At 53.8% G+C, this 19,441-nt stretch overlaps 2 protein-coding genes across 5 annotated transcripts in view; one reads left to right on the top strand and one right to left on the bottom strand.

The window, feature by feature from the left end:
• Positions 1-7,919, top strand: part of RTN3 (reticulon 3) — a 78,674-nt gene extending 70,755 nt beyond the window's left edge. For 2 of the 4 annotated variants that reach the window (XM_032283043.1, XM_032283042.1), the window contains 3 exons: positions 355-401; positions 1,854-1,912; positions 6,252-7,919. In XM_032283043.1, coding sequence (XP_032138934.1) covers positions 355-401; positions 1,854-1,912; positions 6,252-6,297 — 152 coding nt within the window. In that variant the 3' untranslated portion in view covers positions 6,298-7,919. The remainder of the gene's footprint in view (positions 1-354; positions 402-1,853; positions 1,913-6,251) is intronic. The other 2 variants (XM_032283041.1, XM_032283040.1) reach the window with 1 other exon arrangement.
• On the bottom strand, positions 6,762-16,719 carry CUNH11orf95 (chromosome unknown C11orf95 homolog). The gene is made up of 5 exons (XM_032283044.1): positions 16,453-16,719; positions 13,777-14,274; positions 12,872-13,258; positions 12,050-12,601; positions 6,762-11,833 (listed from the first exon to the last, which is right to left on the bottom strand). The coding sequence occupies exons 1-5, from the start codon at positions 16,589-16,591 to the stop codon at positions 11,379-11,381; spliced, it is 2,031 nt and encodes a 676-aa protein (XP_032138935.1). The 5' UTR covers positions 16,592-16,719; the 3' UTR covers positions 6,762-11,378.
• Positions 16,720-19,441: the final 2,722 nt, after the last annotated feature.

The raw sequence follows: 19,441 nt of genomic DNA, 5'->3' as shown, positions 1-19,441 counted from the left end.
AAAAAAAAAAAAAAAAGAAATATCAAAACAGCTGGAAGTAAAGGACAGTTGTCTAGATTTGGTTTAAATATGGGGATCTTGTTTACAGAAACCATTTTGGTAATGCGGTAATTGTTATTTGTGGTACAAAGACGATAGCCTATATACCTGGAGAGGTGTTTTTTTGTTTTGTTTTAACACTACCATAAATTAGCTGCCTAACTGGCCTTAATTGGGAGCTCTAATGAGGATTTCTCATTTTAGGAATATCTGTGTCTTCTTTTCTTTTGTGAGAATAAATGTATGTTACTCTGAGTCTTAAGACGTGACTGTCTCTCATATACACTTGCCATGTCCCACGATTTTGTCTTACAGCTGAACTGCTCATTTTCAGTGTCCCGATTGTCTATGAGAAGTACAAGGTAAGCATTTATCTGTTCCAAATCAGATGTGCCAGTTGATGTGTGACTACTTTTAGTTCATTTTTGAGACAGTGAATTTCAGAGCAGTCTTTTTATAACTATTTCTACCATCCAATTTTGTGAGGCAAATGCCTATAAGAAACTGGTGGCATTAGTTTCCTCCAAGAAGAGAAACTGGATGTTTAGGAGAGAGATGACTAGGAAAGAGAAACTTTTTTTTTTTAATACCTTGGATGCCTTTTGAGTTTTTAATCATGTGGATGTATTTTCTATGCAAAAGTAATAAGTTGAAAAAATGCTTAGCCCAGGTGCAGTGGCTTATACCTATAATCCCAGCACTTTGGGATGCCGAGGCAGAAGGATCCCTTGAGCCCGGGAGTTCAAGACCAGCCTGGGCAACATGGCAAACTCTGTCTCTACAAAAAATATTAGCCAGGTGCAGTGGCCTGCACCTCTAGATCAAGCTACTGTGCTAAGCCAGGAGAATCACTTGAGCCCAGGAGGCAGAGGTTGCAGCGAGCCAAGATCGTGCCATTGCGGTCCAGCCTGGGTGATGGGTGACTGTCTCAAAAAGGCCAGCAGCAGTGGCTCACACCTGTAATCCTAGCACTTTGTGGGGCTGAGGCAGGCAGATCACTTGAGCTCAGGAGTTTGAGACCAGCCTGGCCAACATGGTGAAACCCCATCTTTACCAAAAATACAAAAATTAGCCTGGTGTGGTGGCACACGCTTGTAGTCCCAGCTACTCAGGAGGCTGAGGCAGGAGAATTGCTTGAACCCAGGAGGCCGAGGTTGCAGTGAGCTGAGATTGCACCACTGTAGTCCAACCTGGGTGACAGAGCAAGACTTCATCTTATAAATAAAGAAAATAAATAAAGAAAAAGAAAATAAAGAAAAAATGCTTAAATGAATAAAAGCCAGGTGTCTAAAAGGAAACTTTAAGCTCTAGGTTATTAAGGTAATCCATCTGTGTGAACAAGTGTTTGCATTGTTGGATGATGTGTACCAAATATACTAGATAACTATGAGATTATTAATTATGGATTAAGTCTTCCATCAAGAGACTTTTTGGCTTTTGGTATTAAGTGAATTGGTATTACACAAGAGCCATAACAAACATGATCACAGAAAATAGATTAGACACAGTTTCTGGTATTTGGAAACTTATATACTCCAGTGTCTCTAAAGAAAATACTTAACAAGTAAGACTTAACCTCTGCAAAAGATGAGTGATTTTTTTAAAAAATTTTAACAAAGTATGGGGTGTTTATGGTGTAATTTGGATTCTAAAACCAGAGGTTTTAAAAATACTTTTAAAAACTGGGTATTTCTGTTTTCTAGACTAGTCAGTAGTGTTTAAAAAATGGTTAAACTAGACAAAAGAGCAATGCCTCCAGGAAAATTGGTGACCTGGTATGTTGCCACAACTGAATCTATTTTCCTTCCTTAAAGACCCAGATTGATCACTACGTCGGCATCGCCCGAGATCAGACCAAGTCAATTGTTGAAAAGTAAGTACATTGAGAGACCACATCATCATGAGGTATGCTTTCTTCCCTCCAGTTATCTTTAGTACCTTATATAAAATGGTGATCCAAGGAAAGTAATTTTCACTCTAATAAAAACCTTGGTTAATAGTTTCATTTTACTAGAAATTATTATGGCTGCTTCTGTAAAAAGAAAAAAAAAATCCTTTGTATCTTTCTTTTTTGGCCCTGCCTTCTGGACCTTTATTATCTTAGATTAAAAATTATCAATAGGCCAAGCATTTTGATGCACACCTGTAATGCCAGTGCTTTGGGAGGCTGAGGCAGGAGGATGGCTTGAGCCCAGGAGTTTGAGAGCAGCCTGGGCAACATAGCTAGGCCTTGTCTCTACTAAGAATACAAAATTAGGCCGGGCGCGGTGGCTCAAGCCTGTAATCCCAGCACTTTGGGAGGCCGAGGCGGTGGATCACGAGGTCAAAAGATCGAGACCATGCTGGTCAACACGGTGAAACTCCGTATCTACTAACAATACAAAAAATTAGCTGGGCATGGTGGTGCGTGCCTGTAATCCCAGCTACTCAGGAGGCTGAGGCAGGAGAATTGCCTGAACCCAGGAGGCGGAGGTTGCGGTGAGCCGAGATCGTGCCATTGCACTCCAGCCTGGGTAACAAGAGCAAAACTCCGTCCCAAAAAAAAAAAAAAAGAATACAAAATTAGCTGTGCATGGTAGCACGTGCCTTTAATCCCAGCTACTGGAGAGGCTGAGGCAAGAGGATCAATGGAAAAAAAAGATAAGTGAGATTTTTTGGAAACGGTCTCACTCTGTCACCCAGGCTGAAGTGCAGGCTCAGGCCGGGCGCGGTGGCTCACGCCTGTAATCCCAGCACTTTGGGAGGCCGAGGCGGGTGGATCACGAGGTCAAGAGATCGAGACCATCCTGGTCAACATGGTGAAACCCCGTCTCTACTAAAAATACAAAAATTAGCTGGGCATAGTGGCGTGTGCCTGTAATCCCAGCTACTCGGAGGCTGAGACAGGAGAATTGCCTGAACCCAGGAGGCGGAGGTTGCGGTGAGCCGAGATCGCGCCACTGCACTCCAGCCTGGGTAACAAGAGCGAAACTCCGTCTCAAAAATAAATAAATGAATGAATGAATGAATGAAGTGCAGGCTCGACCTCCTGGGCTCAGGTGATCCTCCCACCACAGGTTCTCCAGTAGCAAGGACCATAGACTACTCTGCCTTTTTGAACTGGCCTTTAAATGTTCTTGGTTGCAGGTGGGTGTGGTGGCTTACACTTATAATCCTAACACTTTGGGAGGCCAAAGTGGTGGATCACGAGGTCAGGACTTTGAGACCAGCCTGGCCAACACAGTGAAACCCCATCGCTACTAAAAATACAAAAATTAGCCAGGCGTGGTGGCACATACTTGTAGTCCCAGCTACTCAAGAGACTGAGGTGGGAGAATCGCTTGAACCCGGGAGGTGAGGTTGCAGTGAGCCGAGACCACGCCATTACACTCCAGCTTGGGTGACAGAGTGAGACTTTATCTCAAAAAAAAAAAAAAAGAAAAATTCTTGGTTGCTTCCCCGCATTCATTTATTTTCACGTGTATTCATTTAAGCCAAACACATCCCTGTCAGAAACAAAAGTTCTAGTAAATAAATAACTTAAGGATCAAAGTTGTCTTTTCTAAAATTGCCAAATCCCTGTTTCCATTTTTTTAAACCAATTAATAATTAAATCAGGTAATAAAATATTGATAAACATCTTTATGTCTCCCTATATCAAAGAATTGTTTTCTTATTTTTACTTTGTTTTCCCCCATACCTAGAGGACAATGTTTTTTTCTTTTTTTTTTTTCTTTTTAGAGACAGGGTCTCACTTTGTCACCCAGGTTGGAGTGCAGTGGCACAAGTTGAAAGCTAATTGCCGTCTTGACCTCCCTGGTCCAAGTGATCCTCCCACCCCAACCTCCTAAGAAGCTGGGACTACAGGCATGTGCCATGCCCTGGCTAATTTTTTATTTTTTGTAGAGACAGGGGTCTCACTATGTTGCCCAGGCTAGGCTTAAACTTCTGGCCTCCCACCTTGGCCTCACAAAGTGATGTGATTACAGGCATGAGCCACTGTGCCCAGTGTTTATTTTGAATTATTCATAGCAATACTGGGAACCTAACACTTTGAATTAAAATGTTAACATTTTTTTTTTTTTTTTCTTGAGATGGAGTCTTGCTGTCACCCAGGCTGGAGTGCAGTGGCGTGATGTCGGCTCACTGCAAACTCCGCCTTCTAGGTTCAAGGGATTCTCCTGGATTCACCTGCCTCTGCCTCCTGAATAGCTGGGATTACAGGCGTGCACTACCACACCTGACTACTTTTTTAAAGTTTATTTTTAGTAGGAACAGGGTTTCACCATATTGGACAAGCTGGTCTCGAACTCCTGATCTCAAGTGATCCACCTACCTCAGCCTCCCAAAGTGCTGGGATTACAGGCGTGAGCCACTCCACCCAGCCTAAAATGTTAACATTTTTCATATTTTCTTCAGATATTCTTTAAGAGGCAAAGAACAGGTTTAAAATGGTTAAATCCCCTTTGTGCCCCTTCAATTCCTTTCGCACACCAGGTTTTAATGCTTTTTCCAGCTTTATAAGAGGAAATTGTGAATATACCCAGATAGGTCTAGCTTGATGCCAAGGGTCTTCACCTGCTTTTTGCTTTTTTAAAAAGTATATATTGGGGCCGGGCACGGTGGCTCACGCCTGTAATCCCAACAATTTGGGAGGCTGTTGCAAGCCGATCACCTGAGGTCAGGAGTTGGAGACCAGCCTGGCTGACATAGTGAAACCCCATCTCTACTGAAAATACAAAAATTAGCCAGGCATGGAAGCACATGCCTGTAATCAGCCACTCAGGAGACTGAGGCAGTAGAATCACTTGAGCCCGGGAGGGGGAGGTTGCGGTGGGCTGAGATCTTGTCACTGCACTCCAGCCTGGGCAACAAGAGCAATTTTCTGACAGTGGTCTTTTAAAAAAAAAAAAAAAAACTTCACCTCAAAACATATAAATATATATATTTATGTATATTTATATAATATATATTATATATAACAATATATAATTATATATATATTTATATATATATATGGAGGCCAAGGTGGGTGGATCACGAGGTCAGGAGATCGAGTCCATCCTGGCCAACATGGTGAAACCCCATCTCTACTAAAAATACAAAAATTAGCTGTGCATGGCGGCCCATGCCTGTAATCCCAGCTACTTGGGAAGCTGAGGCAGGAGAATCACTTGAACCGGGAGGTAGAGGTTGCAGTGAGCTGAGATCACGCCACTGCACTCCAGCCTGGCAACAGAGCTAAACTATGTCTCAAAAAATACGTGTGTGTGTGTGTGTGTGTGTGTGTGTGTGTGTGTGTGTGTGTCAGCTTTAGATCTGATGTCTTTTTTTTTTTGAGATGGAGTCTTGCTCTTTCACCCAGGCTGGAGTGCAGTAACGCTATCTTGGCTCACTGCAACCCTCTGCCTCCTGGGTTCAAGCAATTCTCCTGCCTCACTCAGCCTCCCAGGTAGCTGGGATTACAGTTGCCCACCACCATGCCCAGCTAATTTTTGTATTTTTAGTAGAGTCAGGGTTTCACCATGTTGGCCAGGCTGATCTCAAACTCCTGACCTCAGGTGATCTTCCTCCCTTGGCCTCCTAAAATGCTGGGAGTGAGCACTGTGAGCCACTGTGCCTGGACAGATCTGATGTCTTAACTGCCAGTGTTAGCTGATGTGTGTCACCTGCTGTGGGATGTGGCATTTGTGGAGAGAGTAGCCTTGACATTCACTGAGGGATATGAATGACCATAGTGATGCCTTAATGATTTCAGAACACCTTTGCCAGAATAAAAGGGACCTTTGGCATCCTGTGAAGGGCTAGGAACCATTGCCAGCTTCTACACTTTTTGAGACAGAGTCTTGTTCAGTGCAGTGGCAATATCTCAGCTCACTACAACCTCCACCTCCCGGATTCCAGCAATTCTGCCTCAGCCTCCTGAGTAGCTGGGATTACAGACGTGCGCCACCACACCCAGCTAATATTTGTATTTTTTAGTAGAGACAGGGTTTCACCATATTGGTTAGGCTGGTCTCAAACTCCTGACCTCAAGTAATCGCCTGCCTTGGCCTCCCAAAGTGCTGGGATTACTTACAGGTGCGAGCCACTGTTCCTGGCTGAGAGAATGCTTTTCACATTTCTTACACAAGCCCAGGACTGTCCACTAGCGTCACTGTTAAAATAAAAACCTAGAGCAAATGCTTACGTTTTCACTTTCTTTCTCTCCCCCGCCCCACTTTTCTCAATAGGATCCAAGCAAAACTCCCCGGAATCGCCAAAAAAAAGGCAGAATAAGCACATGGAAACCAGAAATGCAACAGTTACTAAAACACCATCTAATAGTTATAACGTTGTTATTTGTACTATGAAGGAACATACTCAGTGTCAGCTTGAGCCTGCATTCCAAGCTTTTTGTTTTAATTTGGTGTTTATCCCATCCTTTCCCTTTAGCCCTTAGTATCAAGCACAAAAATTGATGGACTAAAAAAAGAACTATCTTAGAACTGAGAAGAATAAAGAATCAAATTCATAGGATAAGTTAATACCTTAATGGTGGTGGAGCTTTTACCTGTAGCTTGAAAGGGGAAAGATTGGAGGTAAAAGAGAAAATGAAAGAACACCTCTGGGTCCTTCTCTCCAGTTTTCAGCACTAGTCTTACTCAGCTATCCATTATAGCTTTGCCCTTAAGAAGTAATAATTAACTTATGAAAAAGTTATTTGGGGACAGGAGTTTATCTTCCTTGTTTTTTTTTTTCCAAGCCCTCAAATCCTATCTTCCTGTCCCACAATGTGAGCAGCTATACCTGATATTCCTTTTCTTTAATAATTTTCAACTTGATGAGTAACTTATAGGTGATAGTGGTAATTCCTGATCCTGATAATGCCATCTGATAAAAAAGAATAGAAATGGAAAGTGGGACTGGAGAGGGAGTCAGGAGTGTGGTGGTGGCCGCCACTCCCTCTGCCACTATCCCCAGGGAAGGAAAGGCTCCACCATTTGGGAAGGTGGTTTCTGTGTGCCTGGACACCAGTTCTGAGCTTTAGTTTGAGAACTCATTCCCGAATGTGCTTTCCTCCCTCTCCCCTGCCCACCTCACCTTAAGTTTAATAAATATGGTTGTACTTTTCTTACTATAAAATAAATGTCTGTAACTGCTGTACACTGCTGTAAACTTGTTAGAGAAAAAAATAACCTGCATGTGGGCTCCTCAGTTATTGAGTTATTGTGATCCTGTCTCATTCTGGGGGGGAACATTCTCAAGAGGTGAAATACAGAAACCTGATTCCCATTTGAGGCTAAGTTTTTTCTTCACTTTTAACATGAAAGTTCCGCAAACTTGAAAGAAAAATCATCTGTGAGTTCCTTCAGGTTCTCACTCATAGTCATGATCATCCAGAGGGAATATGCACTGGTGAGTTTAAAGTAAGGGCTACGATATTTGATGGTCCCAAAGTACTGCAGTTGCAAAAAGTAGTGGAAGGAAATCTGCGTATTTTGAGGAAATTAGGAATGTGAATGAGTGAAAGGTACCCTGGCCTTACTGTCTTATTTTCTTAGCCTCTTTTGAGTGTTTTAACTGGTTTCCTGTCCTAGTAGGAAGTCCATCCTCCATCATCATCCTCTGCCCTCCCAGGAAGTCAATGATTGTCTTTTTGGGCTTCCCTCCAAAGGACCTTCTGCAGCGGAAGCACCACATCCAATTCCTTTCTTTTGTTGCTGCTGTGTTTAGATAATTGAAGAAATCTTTGTGCCACACAGAATTTTTTTTTTTTTTAAGAAAAACCTATAGATTAAAAATTACTAATGAAACTGTGTACGTGTCTGTGCGTGCAACATAAAAATACAGTAGCACCTAAGGAGCTTGAATCTTGGTTCCTGTAAAATTGCAAATTGATGTGGTATTAATAAAAAAAACAAACAATGACTGTGGCATCATTCTGCTAACTTTATTCTTTATACACAGTTCGGGTAAAGTAAGAACCAAACACTGCTTCCATTCCCCCCATCCTCACTCCACTTTGGGGGCTTTAAAAAGTGACTAATAGTTGATACTGGTAAGGATTCCCAAGACTGCAGAATTTAGTTGTAGAGCATAACTGTGCATTTGATCTCAAAGTAAGAGACCCTCTAAGAGGTGGTGACCTTAGAAGAATGAGGAGGGGTCAGGGGGTTTGTTATCCCAGTTCAGCCTCCCACCAGCCTGGGAGTTTTCCCCACCTATAACGTAAAGCAGCCTGTAAATTACATATAGCCACAATGCACTTAAATTGAGTCAATCACCATGGAAAATAGGAACTGAATACATCAGGTCTTCATTGAAAGAACTTGAGTGGTCACCTGTGATTAGCTCTTCTCCTAAACTAAGGCTGCTGTGACCCTTAAGCTGGCTTTTAAAAATGTACTCAACATACCTCTTAGAAAACTTAGGCTGAAATATTGTTTAAATGACTGATGCAAACAATTTCACAAATACACATACAAATGTTTGAATAATGTCACTAAGTAACATGGTATATAAATATGTATTCAGAGTAACATTTACATATTGGCCATAATAGCAAGCATACCATTAACAAAAAGAAAAAATCATGAAAAAACTTCACCTGTTCACGTCAGAATCTCAAGGCAAGGAGGCATACCTAGGCAAGAGGACCAAGTCACCTCCCAACCTCTAACCTGTGAGGCCGCAACCTCCATGGAAGCAGGAATCGCTCCAGCAGCCCTTCCTCATCCCTGGTGCCCAGCACTGCGGCTGCATCAAGATCAATGGAGGGCTCATCAAAATACAGCTGAGCCCCAACCAAGTTTCTGATTCAGAAATCCTGGGGTAGGGCCCAAGAATATTTCTAGCAGATTCCTAAGGTGATGCTGCTGGTCTCAGGGACACACTTGGAGAATCACTGGCGTGTGTTTGGAGCTGTCTCAGTAAAGATACCCACTGTCCTCCTGAGGCCTCTCCCTGCCTATGGAGGAGGAAAACCTGTCCTAACCCCTCTGCCCTGGCTCATCTGAACTTTGCAAGTGAGCTTGAATGATTACAAATTGGTTGCCCCAATTTACCTACTGTTTTTGAGCGGGCAGAGTAAAAAAAAAAATGGTGTAATACTCACTCTGGATCCAAAAACATGCATGAAGAAAAGTAAATGGCAGTGCGCAGCCTGGTGCCATCCATAATCTCCGTTCTGAAGTTTTTAATACTGTTTCAAAAACCCTGGAGGTTCAAACTGGGAATTCACTTTTCAGTCAACTGACAACCCATTCAGAATCTTCCTGAATCCCTGGTGGCTTCCACAACAAAGAACACAAAGCCCCCTGCCGAGGAGATCTTAGGCCCCGCAGCAGCCGCCCCGCCCGTAGAGTTCTACTGGGGAGGGGAAGGCCCAGCTGACGGCGCCTTCCAGCTGAGGCCCTGCAGGGCTCAGCGTGCTCATCCCAATGTAGTGTACAGGGCTTTGCCACCTTCCGGAGTCAGAGCTCCACTGTGGTGGCCTACAGTGCCCAAAACGTCAATCCTTCAGCAGGCGTGACAAATTTTAATCACTGACCAGAGAATTGGGAAGCAGCATGGTATCGTGCAAAGAACACTGGGGGTCGGGAGCTAGGATTTTCATTCCAGTTCTGTCCTGCCCCTACCTGGCTGTGTCATAATCTCTGTTCCTGGGCTCCGATCTACCTATCTGTGAAAGGGAGGGCAGTGGTACTAGTGATCTCCAGGGTCCTTCCCAATTCTGACAATCTTGAATTATATAAAAATGCTATAAAATCCGTGGTATAAAACCCAACTTCCAAACAGGAAGAGTCAAGGGGACTGGGCCTGAGGCACTTGAACCTTGGGGCTCTGGCCTGCGGGTCAGGGAGGAGGGGCCTACTCTGCCCTCTGCTTTCCCACCCCGAGGCAGGGGCTGGCCCCCACTGCCAGGACCTCTTCCTCCATACCCAACCCTCAAGTCCCACCCACTGGCCTCCCCACCCCGACTTTAGGACCCAGGGAACTGTCCCTGCAGCAGCCTGGCTTTGTGAAGAGCAGACATCAGGGCCCAGATTCTCCCAGGGAGTAACATCAGCACAGCTAGTTGGGGTCCTCCCGTCCCGGCCTCTGCCCTCGCTACTCCTTCCTCCTTCAGGTCCTCCCTTCACCACCTCACAGCTTATCTCTGATACACGCATAATAAATAAGACATTTGCACATAAGGGTGACTGGGTCAGCTCTGTCCCCGCCCCTCCCCTTTTCATATAAAAGCATTAAATACAGTTTCAAAATAAAATACAAAGAGCAAAAAAGGGCCTGATCTCGGGGCCACCGGTTCTCCACAGGAGAATGAATCTACACATCCCTCTCGGACCTGCCTGGGAGATCGCGGGGCCCCTTCCTTGCCCCATAGGGCCTGGCGCTGCTGCGGGAAAATGAAGCCGAGGCCCGGCCCCAGGCCTTGCGGGCTGAGAACTGGCGCCGCATCCACCGCGTACAAAAGGGGATGGGGACGGGGCGGGAAGAAAAGGCTGACTGCCGGGACCTCCTGTGCCCCGGGCTCCCTCGGACCTGGTGGCGCCCGACTCTGAGTTTAGGGATAAACAGGGCCCTCGGGGCAAGAGGAGCAAAGGAAAAAAGTGCTAATCCCTTTACAAGATCTGCCTGGGCGGGCGCGGCAGCGACCCGGGAGGAAGGTGGGGCCGCGAGGTTCCTACTGAGCTTGCTCGGGAGGTTGGCGCAGCTGGTCCAGCCCAGGCCCCGGGCGCATCGCCCCGCCCTCGGTCCAACAGACCCTCCCAGCCTGGGAAGGCTCCCGAGGCCCGCGGCCCCGCCTCCGGCTGGAAGCCCCAGTCTGCAGCCAGGGCCCCCGTGAGGCCGAGAATCCCAATTAGGGAAGGGCAGCCAGCAGCCCCCGAGCCGGGAACCGTGCCTGCCGGCGTGCAAGGCTGCAGAGAACTGGGCCCCCTGCAGGACCAGGGCCAGAGCCGGAACATCCTTCCTGCCCTCCGCGAGGCCCTCCTCCAGCCCTAATACTGACTGATGGCGCCCCCAGTCCCGGCCTGCGGAGGATTCCCTCGCGGGGTGCGGCCGGAGCGCTCGGCGCTAACACTTGGAGGCCGCTTTGGATTCGCGGAAAACGTGGGCCCTGCACGGGGAGGGCAGGGCTCAGGGCCGAGGGGAAAGTGCGCTTCCCGCAGCGCACCGACTGGCTCGGGAACCCGAGTGGCACCCCGCGGACGCCAGCGGCCCCACTAGATGCCCCATCTCCGCCCGGCCCGGCCAGCGGGGGGCGCGGCCGCAGGGAGCGCTGGCACCCGGCGCGAGGGTCTCCCAGCAAGGGGGCCAGGAGAGCCAGGGCAGGGCGGAGCGGGGCCGACCCGACCCGGAGACCCACGAGGCCGCTACGCCCGACACACGGCGCCAGACTTGAGGTCCGCGCCGCCGTCACGCGGCGCCGGGGCGGGCGGCCCGAAGCCCTCGTGGCCGTAGCAGCGCAGCGCCGCCTCCTCGTAGGCCTCCAGGATGGTCTGGCGCTCCTCGGGCGTGAAGTCCATAGAGAAGGGGTGCACCTGCAGGATGTGGCGCTTGATGGTGCTCACCTTGAGAGTGGCCAACGCGCCCCCGCACACCATGCACACCAGGCCGCGCCGGCTGCCGTCGTAGTCCATCAGGTACTCGCCCCGCCAGCGCGGCTGGTAGTTCCGCCGCTGCTCCCGGCTGCGGGGCGGTGGCGGGGGCGGCGGTGGGGGAGGCGGCGGCGGCAAGGCGAGTTCCCCGGGCTCCTGGCCGTCCTCTTCGTCCTCCTCTTCCTCAGCGGGCCGCTCCAGCGGAGCCCCAGGGGACGGCGGGACGTCACCTAGGGAGGGACAAAGGGCTGCATTGGCGCCGGCAGGGGGCAGGGGGCAGCAGGCGGGGCCCCGCATCTCCTCCCCGGTCTCCCCCGCCCTCCGCCTCAGCCCTTCTGCCCCATCCTCCAGTCCCTTCTTCCCGAGCAGCGCCCAACCCTCGCTCCCTGCCTGCCCCGGGCCCTGCCCTGCGCTCCCTCTCCGCCTGCTCTGGCCCCACCGCTCACCCCACGCCTCCTCCTCTGGCTCCTCCTCCTCGTCCCCTCCCCCCTCCTCGGAGGATGCGGCCGTGCCGGGGGCGGCGGGGCTGGGGGGAGACTCGGGGCGGGGTAGCCCCAGGGCCAGCAGGTGGGCGGCCTTCTCGCTCCACTCCCGGGCGATGAGGGCCTGGAGGGGCCCGCCGAGGCGCGTGGAGCCCGGGTGGCGCCGGCGGATGTGGCGCTCGATGGTGCTCATCTTGAGCGAGGCCAACGAGCCCCCGCACACCCCGCACACCAGCCCGCGCCGGCCGCCGTCCAGCTCCATGAGGTACTCCAGCCGCCAGCGCTCCTGGGGGTGGCGGCGGTGGGTGCGGCCTCCCAGCAACCGGCCTGGGACCCCCGCCCTCTCGCCCTCGCCCTCCTCCAGCTCCTCCTCCTCTGCGGGCCCGGGCCTCTCAGGGACCCAGCCAGCCTCTTCCTTTACGTCTGGGGGGCTGAGATCCTGAGAGGAGGGGGCTCCAGCAGCGGAGGCCGAGTCCCGGCTCTTTCTGGTCAGGTCCTGGGGGGCGAGGTCATCGCCTGTTGGGGAAGGGGTGAGGGAGAGGGGCTCAGCCTGCTGGCTGGATTGCCCTTGCCCACGCTGAGGGGTCCATCCTGGCTCCTCACCCCAGCCCCAACTAGGGACCCCAGGCTGTGTGTGTCTGGGGGCGGGACGGGGAGTGTATGTGTGTGGAGAGCCAGCTCCTGGCCTTCTGCCCTCAGCCATCAGTCCCTGCCTCCCAGTTTTGGCCACAGACCCCACTTGAGAGCCCCAATATGAGGGGGTCTCCGCCTGGGATGGCCTCGCACCTGGTGGGGACTGGGTGAGGTCAGACAGCGCCTCGGGCTGGCCCCCCCAGGCCTGCAGCAGGGCACTGCGCTGGGGGCCGCTGAGCCCCAGGGAGCCGGGGTGCACCTCCAGCACGTGGGCACGGATGTCGTCCAGGTGCAGGCTGGGCAGTGCCCGGCCACAGGCCATGCACACCAGCCGGTTCCCCCGCGGGTCGTAGTCCATGAGACACTCGGCCCGGAACCAGTTCTGCAGGGACTCCTTCAGCCTCCTCTCCAGGCGCCGGGCCCCCAGCCCCCTGTTGCCCCCGGCCCTCCGGGAGGCTGAGAGGCGCAGACGCCGAGCCCGGGGTGCCACTGGCCCCCCTCGCCGCTGGCGCCGGCAGCCCCCACCAGCTGGGGCTTTGCCTGAAAGGGTTGGAGGGAAGGAACTGAGACGCTGGCCCCACGGAAGCACCCCCACTACCGCCATGTCTCCCACAAGCCTCTCACTCACTTGGGTCCAGGCCTAACCTTTGCCCTTCTCTTCCTCTCCTGAAATCCTAACTCCACCTCCCCAAACCCTCCGGCGCGCACACGCTCCCAGCACCGCCTACACAAGTGGAATCTAGCCGGCCCGGCCTTCACATCAGCCACACCTTCCCCAGCCAGGCCTACCCGCTCCAAGCCTTTCCACTGCCTGTCACCCCACCTCTCTCCTTAATACTTGAAAAACCACATAACATCCAAGCTGTCTGGGCGGCGGAGTCCCTCTCACCCCACTGTTCTTCCCCACCTTTGTATAATAAGGGCAATACACAGACCCAGCCCAGAGAAGGAGCAGTGGCTTGCTCAAGAACACCAGCTCCTTGGCGGCAGAGCGGCTGCCGCACCAGGCCCTCTGGCCTCCCAGACCCCTGCCTCTCCATAACCTGTATTTGCATTACCTGGGCCCTTGGGCGGGCAAGCTGGGACACCGGCCCCCTCCTCCTCCTCTTCTTCCTCCTCCTCCTCCTCCTCCTCAGCCCCCTGGACCCCCAGGCCCTCGGCCTCTCCGCAGGCCCCCAGCCCCAGGTGCGCATCCCAGCTGTTGCTGATGACTTCCTTCTCCCGGGGACTCCAGTGCAAGGAGTAGGGGTGCTTCTGGCGGATGTGGCGCTTGATGGTGCTGAGCTTGAGCGTGGCCAGGGAGCTGCCGCACACCATGCACACCATGCCGTGCCGGGCAGGGTTGAAGTCCATCAGGTACTCCAGCCGCCAGTGGTCGTGGTAGTAGCGCCGGTGGTCACGGCCAGGGATGCGGCTCTTGCCAGGCCTCGAGGCCCGGGCCTCACAGTGGTCTGAATACTTCCTGCCTGAAGATGCTGGTCCCCTGGCCCTGGAGGAGGGCAGGGGGGCACTCCCCCAGGACCCCAAGGCACCCCCTTCCAGCTGAAGATCTTGCCCTGAAGAAGGGGAAAGGGAGACAGTTTTTCAATCTCTGATTTCCAGGGAAAGAAGCGGGGGCTTTGCTGGTGGGCCGTGAGAAAGGGAGCTGGGGGAGGGGGTGTTCAGGGGCAGGAAAGGGAGGCAACAGCAATAAAAGGGATGTAGGGGAAGCGGGGAGCCAACAAACTGGCCCTTTACAAAGAGCAAGAACCCTTTAAGAGGAGATCAAGAACAAAAGGACGCAGGTCACTGTGGAGCTGAGCTCTGACTTTTTAAAAAATCAGGTGAGGGCCAAGGAACCAGCCAGCTCTGTAAGGTGCCCTTTCTGGGCAAGAGCTGTAGGGAGGAAGCCAGGAGAGCAGCAGGCCAGGGCGGTTACAGCCGGAGCAGAGCAGCAGTGGGGCCAAACAAAGGGGGCATCTGTCTGCAGCCAGGGCTGCACTCAGAACCCACCCGCCCAGGGCCCCCGCCAGGAGGGCCCCACCCATAGGTCTTCTCCCTTTTTCCAGTAATGCTTCAAATACAGCCTCCTGAGAGTCCCATTTTGGGGATGGGCTAGGCATTGTCAGTTCCCCAAATCTAGGCTACCACATGGGAGGGATCCCCAAGACAAAGCTGCCAACATCTCCGGGAAAAGGAATTTCTGAGACCAAAACTTCTCCAGATTCTGGAGGAGCTGATGACCCTGAAAAGGGATAGCAGGAGGACCACCAGAGTGGCAACTGATGCCACGGCAGCAGGGAGTGGCCACCATCCACTGAAGCCCATTAAGTCTGTCTGGGGCTTTATTTGTTGCTCTGGCAGGGAGCCGACCACTGCCCAGCAGTCAGAAGGGCGGGCACTGGAGAGGCCCCACTAACCCAATGGCATGCCCTGTGCCAGACACCCACCCAGGGCAGTCCCCACCCTCCCTACAGTTCCCATCCCTCTTGATTTAGAAAATGGTCTCCTGGGCGCACAGGCAGGTTCTGGTCATTCTCCCAGTGGAGAATCACAGGCTTGGAAAAACAAAAGACAGGATCAGAAAGGGCTCCTGTCACCCCTGTGGGAGTTTTTTTGTTTTAGTTTTTATTGAAGTAGACCCGTAGAATCTACTGGCTTCGGAGTCATAGGCCTGGGTTCAAGTCCTGGCTTCACTGGTAACTTGCTCTGTGACCTTTGATAGGTCATGTCCGCCCTCTGGGCCTGAGCTTCTTTGTCTGCAAAGACACTGGCTAGCTGGCTGGTCTCTAAGCATCCTTCCAGCGCTGGATCCAGGCTAGTCTAAGGTGGATTGGCCCTTTAAGAGCCGAAAAAGGAGGAGGAGCTGAGGTTCTTTAAAAACAAAAGGGGATGGGGAGTTTCTGCGAGGGGAGAGACTGGGAGCGGAGCCCGGAGATTCGGGCAGTCTCCCGGCCTGGAGGAAACCTTCAAGGGTCTTAAGGCGTTGACCCTGCGGCCGGGAGATGAGGAAACAGTGTCCTCTGAGAGCGAACGAGGAGGACTGGCTGGTTCCGCTGCCGCTGACAAATTAGGGCAAAAAAAAATTCTGAAAAGCAGGGAAGAGAAAATGCACGGGCAGGAGGGGTGTACGCCTTTGTGGGCGAACCCATCCCTTTAAAAACGGCCCGCGGTGGGAAAAGGTGCTGTGGGCCCCCAGGGAGCAAGCGATGCACTTTCCTAGGGAGAACGTGGGAAAAAAGAAAAAGGGTGCCTGTCTCTCACAAGGCCACGAGACCAGAGGAGCAGCCGATTTAAAACAGCGGAGTTCGGAGCTGAGCTCAGCTCCGCTGGGGAAAAGCCCCCGAAGGGGACCCAGGGCCTGAACGGACTTTTAAAAGACAGCTGGATAAGGGAGACCACCTGGGGAGTCTGAAAGAGAAAGGGGCGGGGGCCGCAAGTCCACCAGCCTCGCTCCGTGGTGCCTAGCCCCGTAGGGCCCCTCGGACCTGGCCCCCACGGCGGGGCGCTGCGGGCGGCCGCAGGGCCCTTTAAGGGGGAGGCGAGCCGCGGGAGCCCCGCGGGCCGACCCCGGGAGCTGGGCGGGGGGGCTCCCCCGCTGGCCCTGCAGCCGCGCTCCGCGCCCACCAGGTGGCGCCCCCGGCCGCCCTGCCCGCGTCCCCCGCTTTGTTCGGCGGCGGAGAGGGGCCCCGAGCCGCAGCCCTCCCCTCCCCCACGCCGGGGCCCCCGCCGGGGCCGCCGGCCCCAGTTCTTACCGCCTTCGTCCTCCTCTGGCTCCGCGCCGCCGCTCGATCCGGCGGGCGGCAGCCGTCGGCCCCGTGCCGAGGCCACTGCTGGCCCGGGGCCGCCCCTGCCGCCGCTGCTCCGGCTCCGGTGGTCCCCGCCGGGCTCCATGCGCTGCGCTGAGGAGCGGGGCCCCGGGGCGGCGGGGCGCGGGGCCGCGGGGCCGGCGGCAGCCCGCGCGGAGCGCTCGGTGCACGGGGCCCCGGGGCGCGGGGCGCATGCACGGGGCGGCCGGCCGCACGGACGGCAGACTGCTCGCTCGGCGGCGCGGGCTGGACCGGGGTGGGGATTCCTGTCTGGGGCCCCTGGGGCTCCTTTAAGGGCTCCTGGGTAAATTTAAAGGGGCCGCGCGCTATTTCCTCCTGGCAGCTCGCGGGGGGCTGGGGGGAAAGGCGGGAGGCCACGAGCCCAGCCGAGGCTCAGCAGCCGGCGCCCGCTCCGGACGCTAGGAGCACGGACCTCGCCGCCCCCGCGGGCCCGCACCGCCGCCTCCGGGGCTCCGGTCCCGGCTCCCGAAGGGTCACCGAGGTAGCGAGGGGCGCCCGCGTCCGCTGCGACGCGCTTCCACCCGGGCTCGGCTCGCGGCCACCGCCCCCTCGGGGCATCTCAGCGCCGGGACTGCCCGCGGGGGAGGCCGGGGTCCTTGCCCGGGGCTGCCTCCCGCCGCGCAAGCGGGTCGCGAGCTCGGTGCGGGCCCCGGAGCGGTCGCGACTGGCAGGGGCCCCAGATGGCTGCGGCCCCGCCGAGAGGGTGGAGCTGTGGGGGCGGCCGCGCCCCCTCCCGCGGGAGCCGCCCGGGAGCGCTGGGAGCTCGGGCTTCTCATGGGAGGGGCGGACAAGCGAGCTCCCCCGAGCCGGCCAGGGGTGGGGGCGGCGGCCGCAGCGACTGCGGCCGGGGAGAGGGGCGCACGGCAGACCCGCGGAGAGCCGGCGGCGCCGGGGCCCGACCCTGCGGGGCTGAGGTGGCCCCAGGATGCGAGCCGGGAGGAGAGGGCGTGCGCGGCGGTGACTCAGGATCCTGTCCCCGCAGGCCTAGGGGTGCCTGACGAGGCCCTTGACGCAGCCCCACACTCCCCGCCCGGCCCTGGGAGGCAAAGAATGCTGGCCCCGGGCGGGGTGTCGGGCACCTGGGGACGCGGGTTACCACGGCTGGGAAGCGCTGGGTGGACCCTGGCTGCGGGTCCCGGGGCGCCCCCCGGGCCCCCAGCTCTCGGGAAGCGGAGCGCAGGGACCGGGAGAGGCAGCCGGGGCGCAGCAGCCTGGGGTCCTCCTGCGAGGACAGGCGGGAGGAGCAGGTGCTCGTTTTGCCTGAGGTTGGGCGCCCACAACAAAGGCGATTCCTGGAGATCCAAATTACAGGGTGCAGGAGGCCTGCAGGGTCTTTAGTCTGGAGGCGGGTTTTGTTCCCTCCACCGGGGAGGTACCCAGCTGCCGCCGATGGCAGTTGGTCCGCTCCTCACCACCTACTGTGTGCCCGCAAGCTTTCAGACGCTGGACACACTGCAGTGAACAAGACGGGCGGGACTGATACTGCCTGTGACTCCTTCAGAGGCACCCACAGCCTCTGTAAAGGAAACCACTCCAGCCATGGGAATTAAATTACTTGGAACACAGGAAACCTGTCCTCGAAGTGTTTGTGACAAGGAACTAAGATTTCTTAAGTGCCGCGGAGATGTCCCATGTCTTTCTCAGCCCCCATGATGACGTGCACGAGACTTCACCTTGGGTAAACTGAGTCTCCGTTTCTCATCTCTGCTGTCTTCGCGGCAGCCCTGCTCTGGGTGAAGACAGGGGTTGCACTTCTCACCCACTTGGAGGCAGAGGCCCTGATGCTGATGGGTGCCACGCAGGGCCGAGAGATGGGGGATTCCTTCATTCATGATACCCCTCACCTGTGCCAGGCCCGGAAACGCAAAGGGAAAATGAGACAGAGACCTGGGCTTCACGTGCTTCTTAGTATGGTTTGAAAAGAAAAGAAAGGAAAAAAAGCTAAAAGAGCCTAATGTCCTATAATGAAAGAAGCCTGTTCTGGGGCCAGGGTCCTTGTGCTTTATTCTAGTTTAGTTGCTCAGTACACAGAGAACCAATGCAGAGGGCCAGCCCTTGTGTCACTCTGGCTTCTGTCCTTCCAGTGCTCGGTGTATAAAGAGGGTAATGTTATTACCAAAATAAAAGTATCAAAGCCACCCGGAGCCATTTTCAACAACCTCCCACCCACATTCTGCAGGACCTCAGGAACGGCTGCAAGCTCCGCGATTCTAAAAGTTTCTCACTCACTACTTGATCCCTCAGCAGCCCCATGAAGCTGGAACTTTGTTGTCAGGATGAAGAAATGGAGATGCAGAGAGTCAAGAGCTTTGCACAAGGCCATTCATTTATTTATGCACTTCTTTTCTTGTTCAGAAAGCAGTCCTAAGTGCTGAGAACCGGGCTGGGGGTGCAGAGACTTAAAAATAACATAATGCAGTGGGGGAGGAATTTCCCTCCCCCACTGGGGGAAGGGAAACCAATGGCAGTCAGTCAGGGCCACATGCCAACTTTCTCAGGCCTTAGGTGCTTTTGTCTTCATGGGGTGTCTTCCTCTATTTAAAAAATTAAAATTTAATTTAATAGATTTTCATGGACACTATGCATTTTTTTTAATGTAAGAAAAAAACACGCCTTCTTTGAGTCTTAATTTTTTTATCTAATTTTAAAATCAAACATTTTCATTAGCCCCTAAAAGTACCTTGCACTCTAGGCACCAGTGCCTCCGGTGCCCTGGGTCACCAGCACTGATTGCAGTAGAGGGTGATAAGAACCAAGGCGGAGGGAAGCTCAGGGAGAGTCACCCAACCTGGAAAGACTTCCTAGGGAGGGCACTGTCTAAACCAAGACTCCAAAGACCAGGAGGTATTGCCAGGAGGAGAAAGGAAATAAAGCTTTCCTGGCAGAGGCTGGGGAAACTCTGGGTGAAGGAGGA

Source organism: Sapajus apella, unplaced genomic scaffold (assembly GCF_009761245.1).
Source record: "Sapajus apella isolate SASKATOON/1434 unplaced genomic scaffold, GSC_monkey_1.0 scaffold14, whole genome shotgun sequence".
NCBI classification, from domain to species: domain Eukaryota; kingdom Metazoa; phylum Chordata; class Mammalia; order Primates; family Cebidae; genus Sapajus; species Sapajus apella.
The sequence above is the reverse complement of the archived record's forward strand: the minus strand, read 5'-3'. Positions and strand labels throughout refer to the sequence as shown.

Excerpts from the sequence above, each read along its gene's own strand:
- CUNH11orf95 (XM_032283044.1), bottom strand. The coding sequence starts at position 16,591 with ATGGAGCCCGGCGGGGACCACCGGAGCCGGAGCAGCGGCGGCAGGGGC. Across the intron at positions 14,275-16,452 it reads GCCAGAGGAGGACGAAGGCG|GGCAAGATCTTCAGCTGGAA; the intron begins GTAAGAACTGGG and ends CCCCTTCTTCAG. Across the intron at positions 13,259-13,776 it reads TTGCCCGCCCAAGGGCCCAG|GCAAAGCCCCAGCTGGTGGG; the intron begins GTAATGCAAATA and ends CAACCCTTTCAG.